The sequence below is a fragment of the Paramacrobiotus metropolitanus genome, unplaced genomic scaffold (assembly GCF_019649055.1).
Source record: "Paramacrobiotus metropolitanus isolate TYO unplaced genomic scaffold, Prichtersi_v1.0 Parri_scaffold0000121, whole genome shotgun sequence".
NCBI lineage: Eukaryota > Metazoa > Tardigrada > Eutardigrada > Parachela > Macrobiotidae > Paramacrobiotus > Paramacrobiotus metropolitanus.
Genome location: NW_026570341.1, coordinates 222627 through 239938, shown reverse-complemented (window position 1 = coordinate 239938; position 17312 = coordinate 222627). Strand labels below are relative to the sequence as shown.

The 17312-nt window shown below is 45.7% G+C and overlaps 3 protein-coding genes, 1 long non-coding RNA gene and 1 pseudogene across 4 annotated transcripts; 3 read left to right on the top strand and 2 right to left on the bottom strand.

Moving 5' to 3' along the window:
- Window positions 1-319: 319 nt before the first annotated feature.
- LOC129598414 (uncharacterized) lies at window positions 320-2727 on the bottom strand. Its single transcript, XM_055496305.1, has 4 exons — window positions 2664-2727; window positions 1642-2466; window positions 733-1578; window positions 320-654 (listed from the first exon to the last, which is right to left on the bottom strand). The coding sequence occupies exons 2-4, from the start codon at window positions 2356-2358 to the stop codon at window positions 475-477; spliced, it is 1743 nt and encodes a 580-aa protein (XP_055352280.1). The 5' UTR covers window positions 2359-2466; window positions 2664-2727; the 3' UTR covers window positions 320-474.
- Window positions 2728-4735: 2008 nt separating this feature from the next.
- LOC129598413 (uncharacterized) lies at window positions 4736-6262 on the bottom strand. Its single transcript, XM_055496304.1, has one exon. It carries the CDS (start codon window positions 6260-6262, stop codon window positions 4736-4738), a length of 1527 nt encoding a protein of 508 aa, XP_055352279.1.
- Window positions 6263-10054: 3792 nt separating this feature from the next.
- Window positions 10055-11584, top strand: LOC129598402 (uncharacterized). Its single transcript, XR_008691689.1, has 3 exons — window positions 10055-10347; window positions 10481-10901; window positions 11047-11584. It is a non-coding gene; the product is annotated as an uncharacterized LOC129598402 (long non-coding RNA).
- A 1810-nt stretch (window positions 11585-13394) lies between these two features.
- On the top strand, window positions 13395-15699 carry LOC129598396 (NADH dehydrogenase [ubiquinone] iron-sulfur protein 2, mitochondrial-like; annotated as a pseudogene).
- A 108-nt stretch (window positions 15700-15807) lies between these two features.
- LOC129598412 (uncharacterized) lies at window positions 15808-17286 on the top strand. The gene is made up of 4 exons (XM_055496303.1): window positions 15808-15945; window positions 16019-16287; window positions 16601-17001; window positions 17032-17286. Exons 2-4 carry the CDS (start codon window positions 16149-16151, stop codon window positions 17284-17286), a joined length of 795 nt encoding a protein of 264 aa, XP_055352278.1. The 5' UTR covers window positions 15808-15945; window positions 16019-16148.
- Window positions 17287-17312: the final 26 nt, after the last annotated feature.

Here is a 17312-nt window from a genome sequence, read left to right as displayed (position 1 = left end):
TGAGTAGATTAAATGTCATTTTTGCCCGTACTGTTACGTATAGTGTATATTACATGTAAGGTTGTCAGTGCCTTTAAGTGTTGGATTTACGATACGTTAGTGCATCGTTGTTGTTCTATACACAGATACATGCTCATTGTACTTTTTTGCACATTAGAATATGATTCGCTGGTTGCGTCGTAGGTTGTTTGGAATAAAAAAGTGCACACAGAGTCGACCAACCCAATAGATTTTCTAGTCGGCACTGTCCACTGCCGCGATACAGAGTAAGGTGTCCAAATTCGGAGCCGAAAAAAAAGCGGCGAAACATTGACGAGTTGAAAAAAGTTAGGAGGCAAATTATATTTATGAGCTACAAAACAGATGCACGGACTACAACAGATGCAGCTAATCGACGATGCGGATGCATATATTTAAATACATGGTTGTACATGTACATGGGATGGCTAACGCTTATCGACGGCAGCCAAATGGTCAAACGTGCAGGGCTTCCCGGCCAGCCAAGGAGGTCACTCTGTGCAGATCAACGAGCAAGTGGCGGGCGATGCGCGACAGTTTATCCAGCTGCAAATCCCGCAAGCCGTCCTCGCACCACTGCTTCCCGTGGTAGTGCGCTGAGGGACGCGGATCAGCTGAGTGCAGCGTGCACAGCATCTGCCAACGCAGTCATAGCGCAGTACTTACTACTTGGTGAAGATAGCTGCACGATTCGTAACTGTGAACGGTACATACTTTGCAGACGACTTGCTGCAGGTCTTGCTCCCGCTGCAGCCGCTGCAGAAGCTCCTCCACTTTCTGCTTATCCGGCACCGGCAGCAGCGCGTCCATCGCCTCCCACAACGCGCAGCCGAAATCCGCACCAATCGGCAGTGGCACTGTACGAATTTCCACTGTGACACTGGCTGTCTCTACGCGTTCGAGAAAAAAGAACGGGCACACCAAGTTAACCTCGCCGTTGGTCAGGAGGAGCGTGCTGCACGGTAAACTGCCGCCGACGCCGATGAATTCCTGCAGCTGGTGCAGATCCCACTGCGCCACCGTCTCCACCGCCGCCGGATCAATCTGGTGCAGGACGCACTCGGTGGCGCCAGCACAGTCGGCCGCGGCGTCAATCAACAGGTCCCAGTAGAAGTGATCCAGGTGCAGACGGCGCAGGCGGATGCCGGTGCGCAGCTGCGTCACGAAGTTGCTCATCGCGCACAACTGCACTGCGTCCTCGATGGCGGCGTTCGGCGCCGGGCAGTCTCTTTGGCCGGAATGCGTCATCGTAATGTGCTGCGTGCCCAGTTGCAGGCGCTTATAAACCGCCGCCACGGGTAAGTAGCGGTGGAATCGCCACTTCGATGCAGTGTAGTCGAAGAGAGACATCGTGATGCGGCCGCTCAACACTGGCTCCTCCAGCATCGCGTTCCACGCTGCGCAGACCGCGCGCAGCGCCATCTGCGTCACCGTGTCCAGGTAGGAGAAGACCTCCATGAATAATTCCCCGGGAAGCGGCTTCTGGTCGTTCGTTGTCGGGACTTCGTGCGTTAGGTCTGACCCGCTGACCATCTCCTCGTCAAAACTCGCGACGGCCGCCTGAAATCCGTGCAGTATGCGTAACCAGATCGTTTTCACACTCAAACTGAGCCGATTCCTCACCAGAACATGCCGAGTCCAGGAATCGCCGCGATGGGAGTGATCCGGTCGACAAATGTACACCACTCCGCCGTCAACCACATCGACGACGGCAACCGTGCAGTTTAAGAAATCCACTTCGCACCCGTTCAACCGCTTCATGAGCGCCGCGGTTTCTTCAGCGGACAGGGAGCGAAATTCGTCGTCCAACTGTAGAGTCTGCTTGACGAAGGTTCCTGGTCCAGCATGATCGGGTGCTGCGTGGTGATCCAGTGAAGAACTTCCGCTTTCAGCCCACGCCGTTCCCTGAAGGTGGGCCAACCGCCGCCGATTCAGCTCCGTCTGCACTGTCCAGCGGATCCGTTCGCTGGGTACGAAATCGGTACACGCTTCTCCGTTGCACGGACGTCGCCATTTAGCCACGATGCCGTGCTGCATCCCGCATCCGAAACTGACTGCTTCGCCAGGAATCCAAATCCATGGGCCCAACCGAGTCTCCTCTACCAGCACTTCCACGGGAATTTTCGAGGATTTCTTCGAGAAAACGCCAGCCAGTTCCGCTTCGCTCGTCTTGCTCAGCACGAACAGACGGTCGAACGGGACGAATTCACGGCGTCGGTTGGGGCAGAGCAGATTGACGAAGAGCCCGTTGACGGCCACGTCCACGACGCGTCCGTATCGCATCATCCCGTCGTCGAAGAGAACGTCCACGGCGTTCTCGCGGTGCATTCCACTCGGCATGCTTCAGGGTATGTCGGGACTCGAAACGGGAAATACCCTTGCGCTGATGCGCAATGCACCACCGCGTACAAGGAAGAATGCGATTCAGTAAACGCTTCCCTTTTACAACTACAATGCAGAGCGAAATTGAGGCAGAATTCAGAATAAGACACGCTTCAGAAAATCGTTCAATATAAAGCACAATTTTTAATAAATTTAATACGTAAGTAAATTTAATAAATAAATTTAATAATATTAAACGGAAACTGTATCGTAAAATACCAAAAATGTTATGATTAATTACGTATCAACTTTTATTTGCGTACCCTGAAGTAAAAGCTTCTTAATGACTGTGAGGAATTCTTTTAACTTTAACAAAATTTAGAAAATCTTTGCTTATCGCACTGCCTCTCATAGTTTTGCAGGCATTGCTCGAACGCAGTCCGTGGCAGAAATGTCCAGTTTTAAAGCGGAGTTAAAGAACTAGACTGGACGGCTTTATAGACGGTTCTACCGGCTGACAAACGGACGAGAGACGCTCGCTAACAAATTTATTGCCGAGACGTCATCCCGCAGCCTGATGTACATACAACGTGAATGGGCTTCTGACGCGAAGGGGGATCCCTCAATTACGTACGCAGCGAAAACCGCAATAAGCTGGAGGGGGTCAAAAAATGTGGCAAGCACTGGCTACCCCGGCAAACCATGAGAGAAGTGTCAAGCAAACAGGACGGACCGCTACGAAGGGGAAGTGCGTGGGGAAAAAATCGTGGTTCTCTGTGTACGTAATTTATGGAGCGCTCTCCAATCACATATCTGACTTGCCTTCTCCATCGCAGCAGCGCTGGCATACTAATCTGGTCAGCCATCAACAACTGCCAAGTTTATTATTGGTCAAAAAAGTATAGTGTCGTCACTGTTGTATTTGTACGTACGTACGTTGTTAAAGCTGAATCATACGAGTTTGAACCGGTTGAGACAGAAGAATGGACGCTTTTAAAGTGGGACAAATCGGAAACGCGTGGGCAATACTTCCCAGGAACACTTCTGCTCTTCTTTCTGACGGCTTTGTTTGCGTAAATGGAGTCCTCAATCGACTTTAGCAAAGCAAATAATATTATGCCGGTGAAATAAGACATCGAAACAAGGAAAACGTACGTGCTTTTACAGGGAGTTACCAAAATTTTACATTATAGGGCTGAAAACACATTTTTGGAAAAATAGCACAACTTGGGCGGCCCCTGTAGCTCTTTAATTAATAACAGTTTTCTCATGTACAACAGCGCATATCTGAGACGCCCGTTCGATAATATCCGGGAACTGCAGGTTTCGCGAGCGTTGGCGTCTAAGGAGGACCTGGATCGTTACATAGGAGAATCGACAGTGTTATATGTAAGAAATTTTAGAAACTAAAACTATATGCTGTGTTCAGTGTGTGTGTGTATATAGATATAGGCCAAATATTATTAAAAAATAATATTTAATATACTTACTACTTTATTTGCAATATGTATGGAGACGAGCATCGCTCACAGAAATACATTCAAATGAAAAATTTGTCCCAGTTGGCACGAGAAGGGACCGTACATAACACACTCATGGCATTCCCACGCATTATTTCCAAACTTAAACGCTGAAACAAAAAACAAGTAGAGCGGCTCTCGCCCGTCCTTAAAAACAACTTCTTTCCAATCTCCTTTAACGTAACAATGCCGGTCTCGCACCAAGTGCCAAAAGTCTCACATGCAAAGGGGACAAAATTGCAGCGATCAGTAAGCGACTTGTATTTTCCAATCTTCTCCCGGCAAGCCAGTTCGGCGGCGGCGCCAGCACACTTTGAAGTTGCATCAATGTAAGAATCGCACATCGTGTCTCTGCACGTCACGTCCCACACTAACGGCTGTCCGCGGTACCATTTCCAACGTGTGGCTCCGTCCGGTCGTTTTCCGTTCTCTCGCACAAAACCCACAGGCTCTGGATACGACTCGATTCCGGCATTGCAGAGGGCCCGCAGTATGATGTCGTTTATACCGTTATGGCGCTCCCTTCTTCCGATACACTTCTTACAGGCAAGCCCATGGTAACCGTTTTCTGCTACATCTTTTCCACATCTGGTACACGAATGGCCCTCAACAATTTTAGCACCCTGCCATAGGCCCACGGAAATGCGAATTGTTTGATCGTCCAGAAAGTTGCCGAATACTTTCGCCGGAAGAGCGCTAAGCCAAGCCCCTGCGTATTTAGTGCTGACTGCCCTTAAGCGTGCTTCCTCCTGTTTATTGTCACCAATGTTACTCCACAGTGTATCGACATCCTTCTGAATAACGGCGTTATCCCATACACACTGATGGACACGGGCCAGGTCCAGAGGCAGCTCTTCACAACCGGACTCCAGTTTTCAAGATTCACACGCATCATTGACCAACTGCTCGCTACTGCCATTAAAGATCTGGGATGTCAGCTGACGAGTTGCAAACACGGAAGCCAAAAAGGCTGAAGGAGCCAATGCTTTCGCTCGTCGCACACCCAAACCACCTTTGGCAACAGGGAGCATAGCCTGCGTATATACACGTCCGTCCAGTTTGGTGTTAGTGATCTCTTCGAGGGCTTCTTTAACGTGCTTGTCGAATTCATCCAGAAGCTCCGGCACTTTCCAACAAGGGCTACAGCGCAGCGTATACATGAGCTTCGGGATGGACAGCCAGTTCCGCAGGAGGTAGAATCCATGATGGGCGTTTAGCAACTGCACGCGCTCTATAAAAATTTTCAACGAAGCAATTTTCTGTTGCAATAAGTGGGTTATGGCTTCGTCAGTTAATGGTGCACCAAGAAACGTTACCGTTTCAGGCTGCAAAACAATCGCACCGGGAGCAATTGAATGCAGCCTGTTCCTGGCCACCTCGCGTTCTTGAGCAGTTCCACCAATCAGGAGCATTTCGCACTTCGCTGGGTTCAACTGCAGTCCGGCGGCACTGCTGGCGGCGATGATTGATTTCAGGTCATTTGCCACTTCTTCCACCGTACCTCCCAGTGCACCGTCGTCCAGGAAAAACACCCGCAGTTTCGAGGACAAGCTAATGCAGAATAGTAGTGCAACGAGGCAATAAAGCAATGGCCCCATAGGATCACCCTGCTGGATCCCCGTGGCGGAAGACAAATCTTCCTCACTGCCATTGCATGATAAGGTAGATGGCGCTCCATACGCACTCAAAACAAACGGATAATATTCGGGAAAGTGCTCTAATACAGACTGCAACATAACATCACGGCGGACGGTGTTAAAAGCATTTCTGTAATCAATTTTAAAAAGAACCCGTAGGGCGTCGTGTTCATCGTTTATAAAACTCCGAACGGCGTGCACAGCTGCTTCCGCTCCACCGCGTGTGCCACATCCAACTTGAGTAGGAGTAAAAAATTCCTTTGCTTTCTTACCACATCGCTTTGTGACAATCTTGGCAGCTAGTCTTCGTAAAACGTTACCCACAGCAATAGGCCGAACACCGCCATCTTTCTTAGACAAGGCAATCAGGTTCGCGCCAAACAAAACAGGTCGCACCTCCTCCGGCACCTTGCCAGCCACAATAAAACTCATTAGCTTACACAATGCAGAACAAAGTTGAGATTCGGCAGCATCCTTGCAACTCAGCATATCTTTGAGGTGTTGTGGACGGAGACCATCCAACCCTCCCGCGGATCCGCTTGGAAAGCTAAAAACAGCACTGATAACTTCCGCAGCCGTGATGGGCGCGAACGTGGGCACGTCATTCTCTGCGGGAACAGGAAAATTCGTATCCACTGGTGCGTCAGAGTGTTTCGAACGGAGAACCGATAAAACTTTGGCATCAATATTAAGCACGCTTTCTTCGGACGCCAATCGAGCAACAGCTTTATGCACAGAGCATTCGTTGATGCATGAATCCACCATTCGGCGTAAATGTTCTGCATCATCAGTCGCGCGGTGCCCGCCGCGGGGTTTTGTGGTCGAGGTGCCACTAGGGGGCCGAACTCCACTTTCGAAATCCCGTAGCTGCCGTCGAAATCGCCCGGTTAGAGATTCCTTCTTCTTCGATGCAGCATCCCCATCTGTCGTTCAATATAAAGCACAATTTATTGATAAATTAAATAAGAGAATATTAAACGGAAACTGTATCGTAAAATACCAAAAATGTTATGATTAACTATCAACGTTTATTTACGTACCGTGAAGTAAGAGCTTCTTAATGTGAGGAATTCCTTTAACAAAATTCAGAAAAGTCTTTGCTTAGCACACTGCCTCACAAAGTTTTGCAGGCATTGCTCGAACGCAGTCTGTGGCAGGAAATATCCAGTTTAAAGCGGAGTAGAACAAATGGACTGGACGGCTTTTTCAACGGCTCTACCGGCTGACAAACGGCAGAGAGATGCTCGCTGATAAATTAATTGCCGGGGACGTCATCCCACAACCTGATGTACGTACAACGTGAAAATGCTTCGGACATTAAGGGGCATCATTCTCTAAGTTACGTACGCAACAAGTCGATTCACTGATCTACCGTATGGCTTGCCTTCACTATCGCAGCAGCGCTGTCATAGAAATCTGATCAGCTATCTTTCAGTCGCAAACCAGCCAGTTTAATTGGCCAAAAACTGCTATTGGCGTCCCCGTTGTATCTGTACGTACGTACGTTGTTAAGGCTGCGTTGTACACGGGTGCAGCACTTATGTAAAATGTAACGTTTGTGGCGTTCACTCCGCTCATGACCTTTCAAGACCATTTCGGTTGATGACCTTTCGCATAAAGTTTCTTTCGTTACTTTGACACTCCGTTATTCCCACATGGACGGTATAAATTTTGCAGACAGCACTGGCGTCGGTAGTTATTGCACGGATCAGCAGCATCCTGCAAATTTCTGTTGTAACGGGAAGCAGATATTGCATCCCACACGAACTAAGTAAGAATTCGGGAGTTGGCGATATGTAGCCGTACTTTACTGATAAGGGGAAAAATCAAAAATGGTAAGTAACCATTCGTACGAGTAGAAGTCAGCCAGTTTACGATTTCGTCAAAGAAAGATGCTATCAAAAAATATCGATTTCCTCTTCTTGTATGCCAACTCTCTCCATGTGCGTATGACATCCGTCAGAACAACAACGGTCACCTGGCCTCTCCCACCGTGGCAGCAGCCAACCTGAACGTAAAGGTCACGCGGATTGTGCAGCGCGCGCTGCGCCGCGACCGAGGTACGCGAATTACGCTGACGCATTCTACTGTACTGTATTAGTAATTTTGACTTTTTTACCGCTTCTTGTCAATTCGATACCCAGCCGAACTTAGCACCGTATTGGCACCACCCTTTCACGGTCTACAGGGTATATGTTAAGGATAATATATGAATACGTTACATAAAAAATATACACGATTAACATGTAAAATAATTATGCTGGCATGTATGCATACATTGCACAGATCGATGCGTAATTGCACCATACAAGTGAAAAACGCACTTGCCGGAATGCACGAATTTTGCAGCATAACGATTTCGTGCATGTACACAAACTTGGCTCCGGGTATCGCGTTACATCGCTCGTATCTATATGCGTACAATAAGTTACAACTTACAACTTACAAGCAGGAGTAACAAAACAGTAAACAATCATATACATGTACCGTACTACCGCAGTTCGTGCAGAATAACAAGTGATGTTTGCGTACAAAAGCTACAGTACGTGTGCGCATAGAGTTTTACTTGATGACCAGGCATCCTAAATAATAATTTTCTTTCGCTGACATAGAAACACTTTTTGCATTGTTTTATTGTGCATGTTGTAGCCAAATGATTTATGCCCGTTGGTGCGAAAACCGTTTGTGAGCGCTACATCCGTTTATGGATTTATGGAAAAAATAAAGTGTACCAAAAGTCCCATTATGGGCCGACCTCCTTCAGAGTTCAGGGTATGCACAGAATTGCACATCCGCATAAAGATCGGCGCTTTGACACGAAACCAGGTTTTCATCATGGTCTTCGAATTTTAAAATTTATTTCAAAATGCCAAGATTTCCGGTTTTTGTATTTAAAACAGTTTTGTGCTTGTAGCTGTTTGGTTCACAAATCACAATTTGCAGGAGATCGGTTCATAATGAGACTGTTGCTACGCGTTTTTGCGTTAAAACTTTCCGGATTTCTAGTTTCACCGCATAACTTCCCAACCGGATGTTGGGCGCATTTCAGCGGTTTTCACATCAAACCTGGATAAATCGTTTGGCTACACAGAATCCAATAAAACGTTGCAAAATTAAGTGTTTGGGATTGCGCGAAAGTGAAAATTTTGGTGTACTTATCAGTTATCACCATTAAAGATTTCTCAATGTAAAGATTTCTCGTACTACTGCATAAAAAAAATGGCAGGGAAAACCGGTGTAACAAAGAAAGGTCGTAAGGTCACGAGGATATCTATGGCAGTGCCTGATCTGTGCTCACTGTCCGCCCGCCACCGGAAAACAGTTCAAAATAAACTCCAAGCATGACGCTACGATGACAGCAATTAGCAAAATGATACAAAAATCCTGGCCTGACAAATTTCTGTTTTGATTTCATACACAAATGCAAACGACTGTCCATCAAAATTCAGGGAATTTCAACAAAAGGAGAACTCCAAAGAAATTTTGTTTTGGAAGGCAGCAGTTGTCGTACAACCCAGACAGCCCCCGCTTCATCAAAGCTTGCAACGGCATTCTTCACACCTGCGTGCAGGCCAACCGCCACGGGGCACGGAAACTTTCCACAGTCACACTCTCTGCTGTGGACTTACGCTTGGGCAATTTGCCGTCTTCGCAGTATTTTTGTCTCTCTTTCTATGGAATTCCGAATGGCCGCGAGTTTTGTTGATTTTAAACTTTGATTTCAAATTCTTTGTCTTGAAATCAACGATTACAAATCGATGATTTTCAAACACCATGATTTGAAATCAATGATTTTTACATCAATGATTGCGAATCACTGATTTCCAAGTCATGATTTTTCGACACCGTGATTTCCAACCATTGATTTAAGTTCAGTGATTTTCATTCAACGATTTTCAGTAGCGTGAACTGACATCAATGATTTTCTATCATTGATTTAGAATCAATGATTATCAATCGTTGATTTTGTACCACTGATTTTGCTTCAGCAAAGACTGCACTTTACTGATTTTCAATCACTTGATTTAAGTTCAGTGTTTAAAAATCAACGATCGACAATCAATGATTTCCAATATGTAACCGCCGCCCCGTGCACCGAAAGGAGTGACTCTGATCGCCACCGCGTGCACCGGAAACCTGTTATTCGGACTTTAAATTTTTTCCGGTTCCAATTCCATTTCCACCGGACCAGTTGCGGTGGTTTAATGGAATTTGTGTTGTATTGCTGGAGTTTTCCCAAACTACTGGAATATAGTTTCAGTCTGGCTGGAAATAGCAATGTTGACAGTCTTTTATCTTTTCTGTTTTCTAGAAGATTTATTTGGTTTTCGTAGTGAACCTTGAGAGAACAAAATGGATCAATTTTATATCTTTGCGGATTCGGTCGTAAGACGAGCTCAGCGGTTTCTTTCAGCTGAGGATGGGGACCACGATCAAGATGGTGTTGACGGAGCGTTGACACAGGTTGATTATTTACTCGGGTAAGTTCTGAACAGCAACGCCGCAACGGTTTCACAATATTTTGTTTGTACTTGAATGTTTCGTCTAGCAGATATACGCGTGATATTTGCGACAATTTACCGGAGGAGCGGAGGGCTCAGGAGCTGTTCGATACACTTATTGATTGCTCGAGTGCTTTACGACTTCGACTGCAGGAAGACGAAGATGGGACGAAATCTGTTTTTGCCTTAACTGAGTGCACTAATTCGTATGGAAGACTTTTTATTCCCGAGGATGATTTGGCTGGTTTGCGATCTGAAGGATTTACAGTGAAGGACATAGCTCGGTTTTATGGAGTTGGAGTTACGACAGTTAAGCAGCGATTGGCAGAAGCTGGTTTAAATAAAAAGGTAAGCTTGCACTGGTGCATAGTTTGACAGGTTGTTTACTGGCCGAACAAGCTATTAAAGAACTACTTGATTGTGAACTGCTGTAACTGTTTTCAGTTGCCCTCGGTTGTAATATCTTTCGTTTTAATTGTAGTTTTCAACGATTAGTGATGCTGATTTGGATTTATTGATTGCGGGAATTTTGGAATCATTTCCAAATGTCGGATACCGTTATATTTTTGGACAGCTTAAGACTGGAGGATTGTACATCCAGCGCAGGAGAATACTTTCATCGTTGCGAAGAATTGATCCGTACGGAGTTGCTAACAGATATCTCACTTTTGTTCCCCGAAGAGTATATTCTAATCCTGGTCCGAACGCTTTATGGCACATGGATGGGAATCACAAGTTGGTTCGCTGGGGATTCGTTATACATGGAATTATAGACGGATATTCCAGGACGATTATTTCTCTCATTGTTGCAACGAACAATCGAGCTAGTACAGTGCTGGAAGCGTTCCTGTCTGGTGCGGAAGCGTGGGGTGCGCCTTCTAGAGTGAGAAGCGATTGCGGAGGTGAAAATGCGTTTAAAGTAAAGTTTTGATTTTTTGTCAAAATTTTCACCCTTTTGGTTTTTGCTACAGCGCTTTTTTGGTACACTACGATATCACGTTTTGAGTTTGCCGGTTATATAACTGCTCTCGGTAATATTTCAATTAGGGGAAAATTTTGGAGTTGCACGCTGGATGGAACACTATATGGGACCAAATCGCGCGAGTATTATAATGGGACCATCGGTTCACAATCAACGGATAGAACGGCTGTGGAGAGACCTTGGCCGCGTTGTTATCAAGTTATTTCGGTCTGTATTCATCCATATGGAAAATATGGGGATTTTGGATTATACAAATCCTCGGGACATGATGATTCTGCATTTAGTCTACTTGGACAGGATTCAAGATCAGCTGAATCAGTTTACTGAGTTTTTTAATAATCACAAACTCCGGACGGAGCATGAGCGTTCTCCAAGACAACTTTTTATACTCGGCTGCCATGAAAAAGGGTTAAAAGGTTTTCCGCTGCAGCAACTATTAACGGCAGGTGACGAGCTGCCTGAAACAGATGTGGATGCGCCTCAAGATTTTCCGGACTTTATAAGGAATCAAGTGGCTCATTCTAGAGATGCTGTTCCGGTAATGGACATCATCAGTAGCTTTCCTGCTGAAGCTGATTTCATAAGGGCGAATATGGATGTGCGAGCGAGTGATGGATTTTATGGAATTAATGTTTTCAAGCAGCGAAAGAACTTTTAGAAGAACATTTCCACTGAAAGAAATCGCGTCGGTAAGTAGACTGGCAAGTAGTACATCAACTCGTGCATAATGTGACTTGCTGCATGGGCCTTTTAAGTTTTGTTTGTAATGTTGTTGACTTTCAAGTAGCCTACTCCATACGAACATTTTAAATGTTTGGCGTTTTAGTTTTCTCTCAAACTTGTTAACTCTAGTGAGTGTACTTGTGTTGAAAACGTACACAAATAAATAATAATCATTAAAAGTTTAAAACAGTGAATTATCTCTGCTCAGCTAATTCTGTGCGTCATCAGCTATGCGGACGGTTATTCTTGAAAGAACACTTACTGTTAGTACTTTTTACGATTACTAAGTGCTTTGTAAAAAATTACAACATTTGTATCGTAAAGCTTAGTTACGTAATCCTGCGCTGTAAAGTGTGGAAGGTATACCAGATTATACGTATCATATCTCAGTATCCGAAAGATAATGTTTATTTTCTTCAGGTTTCTTTCCAGCAGTGTAAACCGCAGGCGATATCATGGGTTGAGCCCTACGATTGTATGGCAGAAAAGCGCCTATCGTTGTGAGTTTCGTTCTAAATTTTGTTTCATGTTATGTCGGTGTAAATTGGATGTCCCAACACGCATTTGTATTATATTGCGCGCTCCGGTTACAGATTCTTCAGTTTCATTAACACGGAGTTTCGACAGGCAGCTCTGCCAACCGCAACCAATATTGCTATTCGGCAATCATATTTCTCGCGAGTCGCGACATTTTGCGGAACCTGTGGCCTGTGTCTCTCGGTCAGGCGAGGGACATGTGGACAGGATACTATTCCGTAAGTGCGGTGCAGTACGTTTCGGCTTCGCGTAGGAGAAAGCCGTGTAATACCGTCATCCTCATTTGAGAGTCAGATGGCCTGGGCATTGACTCATTTATTTTCTATTCACAATTAGAGAATTTAATTTGTCAACCGTCGTAATAGGCTGCAGTATCTTATGAGTTGCCATAACCTGCTCTGTAGAATAAGGCTGGATAGTTGATCTGAGACAGGTTAAAGTGGCACGGTGGCGTGCTTTATTAAAGACATTTCTTTCTTGTTCATTCTTTAGGTTTTCAAATGCACAACCAAAGCCGTTCTCCCTCGAATACAAAAGCCTGCTTGTTAGAACTAATTGTTCCGCTTTTTTTGTAGAGTGCCCGACCACACAGTGGAAACTGGAAAGTGATGCTAAACTTAGATAAACCACACACGGTTTTCTTGTGGCCGTCAAGATTTGTTGGGATTCTTATTTTAAATTAGCCTGAAGATAAGCCTCTCGCCTTGGGAAAACATGATATCGTGTCCACCAGCAGTAAGCCCATATAGGCAGCGCATCTATGCCTGTGGTGATGTTTTGTTGTGAATATTAAGTAATGGAACGGGCTGTTGCAGTGGCGACTGTTCCTGTGGAGAAGAAAATGCGCAATATCCGCAATTTGGGCCCGCAACATCCCGCAGCGCACGGTGTATTACGTTTGGTTTTGGAGTTAGACGGAAAGGCGGGTTAATTCTTTTGCGTTATGCTTCGTATCTGCCTTAGCACAATGTCTTTTTGCTGTCGTCCAGACATGCTGTACAGGAAATACCCGATTTGCTGGCTATGCAAGCATTTTGGACAGCGTGAATTTTTAAAATTTGTATGGATGTTTTTCTTGCAGACGGTGGTGCGGGCTGATCCCCATATTGGGTTGCTGCATCGCGCCACGGAGAAGTTAATCAAGTGTAAAACCTACATGCAGGCCCTGACGTACATGGACCGTCTGGATTACGTGTCCATGTTGTGCAATGAGCAGTGCTTCTCCTGGCTATTGAGAAATTATTAAATATCGATATTCCGGTATTCCCATATCGGTATTCGGTATTCCCATCCGTGCGGAATGGATTATAGGTGGGTTTGTTAATTTCTTTCGCTTTCCAAAAGCGAATAGAGCATTTTTGTTACTTCTTTCTAACAGATCTTTTAACGTACATTGCTGATTACTGTAACTCCGTTCTCCGTAAGTGTTAAAATGTGCTGGGTTTTTCTGCAGTTTTATTCGGAGAACTTACTCGTATTTTAAATTACAATACGCATGCCCTGAATATCAGAGCAATGACGCCTTTTTTCTGGTTGTTTGAGGAATGCGAAAAGGTACTTACATATTATTCTGCAATAAGTCGACGTCGCTGATTTATTAACAACAGCAAGTGAGGAACTGCAGTGTACTGTAATTTTATTGTAATTAATATGAATCTAATTAGTTTTCTTATGAGTACTGTAACAGGTGGAAAAAGCAAAGCAAGAATGGCACTGATAAATGTTTGCACCCTTTTAGTTGTGTGAATTTTTGAACGATTATCCGGCGCCCGGATGCACGCGAATTATGCTTGTCCCGGTGGAGTGCAGTACGATTTGCCGTTGGGATTGACGGATGACATCTACGACTGGGCTATTAAGTATAACCAACGCCTGGATGAACTGGAAGATTTCCTTACTGGTAATCGTATCTGGAAAGCCCGAACTGTCGGCACTGGAACGGTGTCGGCGGAGGACGCGCTTGCTTATGAGATGAGGTGTGTCTCGTTGATTTTGATGTTTTGCTGGCATTGCATGTTTCAGTTTCTTTAGAGCTACGAGAAGAATTGACAATGTTGGAAAGATTGGTATAGTTTTGCACCTTAATTTAACTCATACGTAGTGCATACACATTTAAGTCGTACGCACACATTCCTTGAAATCATACTGTTTCATTCCGAATTAAATACTCGCAAGAATTATGCTGACATGAAAACTTGTGAATTCGTTCTTACAGTGGTGCGATGTACGAGGATCCGGCATCAAAAGAAATTTGCGTAAAGTGCAGCCGTACGATGCATACAATCAAGTGGAGTTTGATGTTCCCATCGGTTCACACTGGGATTGCTACGATCGCTACCTGGTGCGCGTGGAGGAAATGCGCCAGTCGCTGCGGATCATCCATCAGTGCCTGAATAAAATGCCACCTGGCGAGATCAAAGTGGACGATACAAGGTGGTGCATCCCTCTCGAAAGGTAATGAAGGTATGCTTACGACCGTGTCGTACGGTGCATGGTGGTTTCTTGTAAAATGGGTAAATTGGTCAAATTAGTGCACAAATAATTTTATGAAGTAGAAAGGCATATAATTAAAACAATTATTTAGATGCGCAACGTTAGTGGTAATGTAAGTATTCGGCAGCATATTACGATAGTATGTGGATGTTCTGACAGCACGTATCGAAGCCGATAGGTTATTTCTCATGAGCTTGTTCGGTCAAAACGGTGCTAAGAGAATCCCATTTTGAGGAGGCTTTCACTTGGTCACCGAATGTGATCTCATTAGCATGTCCGTATTACAGTGAAAGCACATCTGCACACTGTTTGAGTGTGTAATGGTATGTGAAGTTTTTCGATTCACGATTTTAATTTCCGTGAAATTCTGTGAATACTGCAGCTTACTTAACGGTCGCTATTTTCGTCGCCTCCTCTCTTATTTTTGCTATGTTTAAGTATTCCGCACGTACGTTCGCAGAACAGCGCCAGTATGGCTTTCACATTTTCATACTTTTGCATAATACTTATGCCATGATAACCCGGTTCACTGGAAAAATCTGCTGTTTGCAGGAATCGGTGGAGGCCTTAATCCATCATTTCAAGGTTGTACACCGAAGGCGTCCAAGCCCCGCCCGGCTTCACCTACACCGCCGTGGAGGCGCTCAAAGGGGAGTTCGGGATCTACCTGGTGTCGGACGGCACCAGCCGCCCCTGCCGCTGTAAAATCAAGGCGCCCGGCTTCACGCATCTCGCGGCCATCGATCATATCGGCAAGCAGCACATATGTTGGCCGACATTGTGGCCATCATCGGGGCACTGGATATCGTCTTCGGGGAAGTGGATCGTTAGATGTGTCGAAGCAGACTGTGTACAGGTTTAAACTAACGCAATGTCAGTGTGTTGTACTCCTGTATGATTTAGTGTGTTTTCACCTGTGTCGTTTACACAATGACAAATGCTAGAGGAGATACCATGTAGTTGATGTTGACAGTTATGGTAGCTTAATTGGTTGTAATTCATAAAGGCGTTTATTAAAAGAACGGTTGTGTTTAGTATGGTTGTTGCTGGTTGTCAAGCTCCTTCACTTCCATTTTATACCGTGTGAGGTAATATTTAGTGTCTGAGCGACAGTGCCGCATTTTTTTGTAGCAGGAATTGTGGAATGATGCGGGCGATCTCTGGCTTGGTCTGCGTTGCCGTGCTAGTGCGGTCGGGATGTTTTCTTTCCGGTCAGACTCAGAACGTTGCACATAATAAATGTTGCACATAATGAAACGGTAATGTTGTGCATAATTATGTCAGGCCTCGATAACGGATATGGACTTCTGCTACCGGCAAACACTGAATCTCTTCCGCAGTGAACTCTCCAATCCAACCGCTGAACTGTCCGACAGCATACCCGGCTACCGCACCACGCAAATGAAAGTGCGGAATGCCTTACTCGATCTGGGCGTGCCGGGACCCACGAGCCTCATCACGGACCGCGGGCACACTACGCTACGCACTACAATCGTTCTTTCCGCTCTTCCAGAATACCGGCATCACGGAGCAGGGCGATCCGATCTGGCCAGGTGGGCGATTACTCCTAGAAACCGGCATACAATAGAAACAATGAATTTTAGCGGCACGTTAGTTTCAAAGCTGCCGCCGGTGGGCTGTTCTCTGCATTCCCACGAACAGACCGCTAAATTTTGCAGTAGCCATTGGTTAACATTGCGTGAACTGGATTTCATTGGACACTTCCAAATGAACACGCCTGCAGAAGGAGCGATCATTACTGCGATTGCTAGTGTAGGCGGCTAAAGTTTGGGCAAAAATTTAATTGCAGTTTTTTAACTGATGAGTTAATTTGAACCTTTAATTGTCAATGCAACATTTTTCCAGTTAGCCGAAAACATGGCGGATCCTGCGATGTGGAAATACAAGTGTATGGCTTCTGCTTGCGGATGTATAATCTCTACTCCAGAAGAAGTGGATTTTCGTACCGAGCCCAAGGAAGCACCAAATGTGAGGAAGAGACATGTAAGCATTATTTGGGGAATCATAGGTTGATCAACTATATGGACATTCTGGGCCGTCAAGTGGACATCCAACGCAGTGCACCTGCCAGCGGTTCGATTGAAGGCGTCAATACCACGCAAGCCCCTGTTACGATCAATAACAGCGCAGCCGCCAACAGCTATACGCCGCATTCGCGTGGAGCAGTTCAACATGACGGTAGATCATTTGGACAAAGCATAACTGGCGCTCCAGAAGTCCGAGGCAACACTGGAAATGGTATGCAGGTAGCGCGAATTCAGCAGCCGGGAATGCAGCTAGCCCGCATGCAGCAGCCTGGAGTACAGCATGGACTGAATCCTCAGAATGCTGGATTTAGTGGCGGACGCCAGAGTATTGGACTTCAAGGGTCACGGTCGCGTCCATCTGCACCATATGGTTATCCACCAGGCGGATCGTTCGGACAGTCTCCGTTGCAAGGCGCCCGTGGCGGGGGACGTGGAGCAAGACGCCAAAGTCTCGGAATGTTCCGTTCACCTGCTAGTTCAACGCCCGCGCATGAAATGTCTTGAAGTTCCCCAGGTCGCTTTCGAATATC